Source organism: Helianthus annuus, chromosome 8 (assembly GCF_002127325.2).
Source record: "Helianthus annuus cultivar XRQ/B chromosome 8, HanXRQr2.0-SUNRISE, whole genome shotgun sequence".
Lineage (NCBI taxonomy): Eukaryota > Viridiplantae > Streptophyta > Magnoliopsida > Asterales > Asteraceae > Helianthus > Helianthus annuus.
In genome coordinates this window covers 61,273,935-61,278,712 of record NC_035440.2, presented here as the reverse complement: position 1 = coordinate 61,278,712, position 4,778 = coordinate 61,273,935, and the positions used below count along the sequence as shown (strand labels likewise).

The 4,778-nt window shown below is 44.6% G+C and overlaps 2 protein-coding genes across 2 annotated transcripts; one reads left to right on the top strand and one right to left on the bottom strand.

The window, feature by feature from the left end:
• Positions 1-2,169: 2,169 nt before the first annotated feature.
• Positions 2,170-2,883, top strand: LOC110870091. The gene has a single exon (XM_022119290.1). It carries the CDS (start codon positions 2,170-2,172, stop codon positions 2,881-2,883), a length of 714 nt encoding a protein of 237 aa, XP_021974982.1.
• Positions 2,884-3,372: 489 nt separating this feature from the next.
• LOC110870090 (sarcolemmal membrane-associated protein-like) lies at positions 3,373-4,415 on the bottom strand. The gene is made up of 3 exons (XM_022119289.1): positions 4,312-4,415; positions 3,774-4,260; positions 3,373-3,690 (listed from the first exon to the last, which is right to left on the bottom strand). Exons 1-3 carry the CDS (start codon positions 4,413-4,415, stop codon positions 3,373-3,375), a joined length of 909 nt encoding a protein of 302 aa, XP_021974981.1.
• Positions 4,416-4,778: the final 363 nt, after the last annotated feature.

The following is a 4,778-nucleotide window of genomic DNA, read 5'->3' as shown; positions in this document are numbered from 1 at the left end:
GCTTTAACTGCGGTGACCCCTCCTATTTCTGAAATACCTGCCCAAGATTGGTCAACATAATCAATGCCCAAGCTCAAGCAAACCCTGCTAATCAAGCAAATCAGGCAGCAAGGGGCAGAGTTTTCAACATTAACGCAAACCAGGAGAGGGTTGACAACAATGTAGTGAACGGTATGTTTCTCATTAACGGTCGTTATGCATCTATAGTGTTTGACATGGGAGTTGATAAGAGTTTTGTATCTTTCGAATTCAAGTCTATTCTTGGTATTCCCTGTTTTAGTGTAGACAATTCCTTCACATTGGAAGTAGTAGACGGAAAGCCCTTACTATTTGAAGGGGTAAGGTCCCAAAAAACCTCACAAAAGAGATATGGGACCATACCACCAACCGGTCTTTCAACCCTTCTAACCTTGCGCGGCGCGCATTGGTCATACAGAAAGAAGAAAGAAACTAACAAGCGATAGTCACGCGCCCAAAGGGAAACCTGAACCTTTGCGCCATCTTCCATTTAACAAGGGATCGAAACCCTAAAGATCAATATGTCCGCCCAAATATCCAGACCTGGATATTATTTTACCCAGACTTAGGATCTATCCAGCTGTGTGCACACTGTAAGGTGTCACACCAGATTACAGCAGTAATCTTCTAGAAGAAATACCATCGTGCATCACCCAGACGGTTATAACCGTCTGGACACGTGTCACCATCACAAACATTCCCGAAATCACAACGATAGCATGTGATTGAAGAATGATCTCCACTTGGATCACTTTCCACGTGGCAATTCCCTAGCCATAGGATCAAGTCACGATCCGTGTGCACCCACATCAGATCAAAGCAAATTAACGAAGAGTTAAGAGACTTAACGGAAGGAAAAATAACCGCTACGGTGTTAGTATCTTCCGTTATCTTTTCAATAACAGATTTTCCCTCCCAAACTCTCAGTTATAAATAGGAGAATGCTTCAGGTAAAAATTCAGATCCAATTTCACTACTCAAATACTTTTATCTTCTCCATACAAATACTTATTCTCACACCGGAGTCGGGTCAAGGAGGGAACCCTCTTCTCCCCTTGACGAGGCTAACGGTGCTTTGTTTTGCAGAATCACCGGAGAAGGAGTTCGATTACCACTGAACCAATTGAGAGAGAACTAACCTTTTATGCGGATTCAAACCCCCTAGATATCTCGGTTCCGACCATTTATCTAGTGTTTCTTCATTGGCGCCCACCGTTTTCTCAGTTTTTCTAGTTAACTATCTCGTTTCGGTTCAGTTCATCCCATTTTTCTGTTTTTGCATATGGCAGAAAATTCATCTTCTCACCGACGGTCTTGTCCTCGACCAAATGTCGGAAACAATTTACCAGTCGAAGGGATGGTTGAAGAAGCCTCAGACGATAATGAGGTTCAATCTAATGGAGCAAATGACCCTGTTACTCCAGGGATATTTCCCACAAATCCCGCCCAATCAATTCTACCACCGGGGGAAACTCCGATATCATGGTATGTCCGGTCACAAGGAGCATTAAATGCAGTATATACACAATTGTGTGCTCAGACCGCTCCCGTAACACAATCGCGAAGGCCGGGATCTAGAGCTCATGCTTCCCAACGAGAAGAATCAACATATGATGGAACAAACAGCTATCAGAAACAACACCATGAGTCACAGCCTCGTCAAAGGCAATCAGTTCATGATAGGTTGGGTTCCCATTGGGATGCTCACACCGATGAATCCGACCAAACGTATCGTTTGAGCGCAAACACCAGCGTATTCAACAGGCTACACCCAAACTCTAACAAATCCAGGCCTCGAGCAGTTTACAACCCTGAGGCAGAGCATAATTACGACTTAGTTTACCGCCCTCAGAAGCAGCGGAGAACTCGAAGTTTATACTGGAAATAGCTCTGGCTCCGTTAGAGAGGGCAAAATTACCATCTAACGTCGGCAAATTCAATGGGTTAACTGATCCCGACGATCATTTGAGAGTCTTCACCAGCGCAGGTTTGGTCGGCGGTTGGACTATTCCGCTTTGGTGTCATTTGTTTGTTCAAACATTAACGGGGCCAGCGCGAATCTGGTTTGATAATCTACCAACGGGGCAAATTGAGTCATGGAAAGACCTGCGCCAAAAATTCTTAACACACTTCAGCCAACAAAGGCGCTCCATGCGGGATACATCTGATGTCATGAACATATGGCGTCGAGATGATGAGAATCTGGAAGATTTTATAACCAGATATAATAAGGAAGTATTGGAGATCGGTGGTGTCCACGAACAGCTAATCCGTGCTCAGTTTAAGTACGCGGTTAGATGTGACGATATGGTCAAAGTGCTATCCGGAACAGAAGGCCTCCCCAAGAGTTGGGAAAAGATAATGGCGGCGGCCAAGGTTTACGCACAAACGGAGAAAAACCTTACTACAAACAGACCACCACCACCACACAGCAGGCCCACAGATTTAAGTGCAACGGGCGAGCGAAGATTCAAGAAATCATGGCGCGAGTCATCTGGAAGCCGCTCCTCTGAAGACGCTCGCGCAACAATTAACAAACTCTCTGCTCAGAGAGATAACAAGCATGAAAACAGGGAGAGGCAGTGGACCCCACTGACAAAAACCCCGGCGGAAGTCCTGAGTACCGAGGATTATCAGTTTAAACCGCCAATCCCGATGAAGAGTAAACGTGGTCAGGATCTAGCGCAGTATTGCGAATATCATAAGGATACGGGACACACCACAAACAATTGCATTTCCTTGCGCACCGAGATAGAGAAAGCCCTCAAAAATAGGGAGTTTACGCATCTACTCCAGAATATGCGCAAGGAGATAAAGCAAATCACCCGGGGAGAAGAAACCTCCAACAAACGGGCCAAGACTTAAGGGACTCTGCAGAATGTCCCGCAGGAAAAAACGTCAAAAATGGCAAAACTAAGTTAAGTTCCATCTAATTATTAAGACTTTGTAATGCCTCTGCGCTTTATCCATGAATAAAAATTACAAAGTTTCTATCATTTGTATTTACAAAATGCATGCAATTTCTTTTTAGTAAGCACGAAAACATTATGGTAGTATAAAATAAGCTCCATTCACGGTCGGTGATTACTTCACAAACGACCATAAACTCCACGCATGAGCTTCATACCAACTTCATTCGCCTTACTTAAGTAAAAGCAATTGTACTCATGCAAAATATTGTAAAGGCATTCAAACAAATAGAAACATATTACTTTCAGCGTACAAATACGCCCTGACAAGATTCAAACACGGCAGTGTTTCGAGTTTTTACGCGAACAGCGCAACAAAACAAGGATATACATCCCACAAAAAGAAAAGGGGGAAAACACAAATTGTTCAGAAACAAATTTCACCCTACTCTAAATCTTCTTCCGCATCAGGGAAGATTTCTTTAAGCTGCGCTACCGGATCGTCCGACTGCAGCGCTACATTTATCAACTCCATAACTGGGAGTTGTAAGTTATTAAACTCCACCTTCATAGAAGCAAGCGCGGCCGCAGTATCTACACCAAAAGTAGCAGACTTGCTATCATCCCAAGTAACTTTCAGCGCACTCGTTACATGTTGGGAGCATTCTGCATAACCTTGCGCATACCCATCCCGCCGTGCAGCAACCACTAAATCCGCAACAGTCTTATCCAGCTCTTTAGAGTTTAACACAGATTCAGCAACCTATGAAACCAATCAACAGCGGTTAACACAAAAGAAAAGAGAGAAAGAGCCAACGCAAGCGCATATATAAGGTAGGAGCTTACACAGGCAATCCCGCGATCCTTCAACCAGGTCATGTCATTCCTTAAAGGCTCAAGCTCGCTCTCTGCTGAAACCCGCGCCGTCTCTGAATTTTCCAATTTTTCTTCGGTCGCAGTCAAGCGGCGAGAAGACTCAGCATGTTCAGAACGCGCAAGCTCCAGGTCTTTTTTCAGTTGTTCCTGGTCAGAAACTAAAGCAGTAAGTTCCTCTAGTTCCGTATCCCTAATGGCAAGAGTGCTTAAAGCTTGTACCTCCCGTTGCTCGCTACATTCCCTATGAGAACGCGCTTCTGCCAACAAAGCTTCCAAGTCAGCTTTCTCTTTCTTCAATCTCTCAACCTCCGCATCTTGATTCTTCAGCTTTTCAACATCAGCTTTGAGGTTATTTATAATAATACGGAGATTTGCCTTCTCTGCATTATCCTTTTCACAAATCTTCCTCCAGTTTTTTCGTTCTTCAGAAAGAAGAGCAGCTTCAGCTTCGGCCTTTCTTTTCCAACCAGCAACAGACCATTCCTCAGTCTTCCGCTAAGCCTCAAACTTGGCTTGATCATCTTTTAGTTTCGCCATCAATTGGGCCAGACGTCTCTCATCATTGGAGAATTTCTTCTGAGCCGCCGCGAAAGATTTCTGCTCCTTATGCATATTATACCACTCCCGAACAATACGGTGGGTGGTAGAAACATGAGAAGCGGTCTCAGCAACGTAAGACTGATAGGCCTGATCACAAGATCGGCTTTCCTGAAACTTGACCTCCCCAGGCGGAAATATCCCCTGCAGCTAATCTTGGCACACATGCCAGTCCGTAAAATTATCTCCTTTCTTCAAATTCCAGACAGGAGCGTGAAGGTCAGCAGCATCCTTCTCTGTATAGCTCCGATAGTAATAATCTCCCAAAGTTTCCTCTGGACGGATAGGAGATTGCTTACTAGCACCAGCTGATGAGTCTTGTTCTTCAACTGTTGTCCTCTCAACACGCTCCGGCGTAGTATCTGAAGGAGCAGGAGT

Excerpts from the sequence above, each read along its gene's own strand:
- LOC110870091 (XM_022119290.1), top strand. The coding sequence starts at position 2,170 with ATGCGGGATACATCTGATGTCATGAACATATGGCGTCGAGATGATGAG.
- LOC110870090 (XM_022119289.1), bottom strand. The coding sequence starts at position 4,415 with ATGCATAAGGAGCAGAAATCTTTCGCGGCGGCTCAGAAGAAATTCTCC. Across the intron at positions 4,261-4,311 it reads CTAAAAGATGATCAAGCCAA|AAAGGCCGAAGCTGAAGCTG; the intron begins GTTTGAGGCTTA and ends TGGTTGGAAAAG. Across the intron at positions 3,691-3,773 it reads AGGATCGCGGGATTGCCTGT|GTTGCTGAATCTGTGTTAAA; the intron begins GTAAGCTCCTAC and ends TTGGTTTCATAG.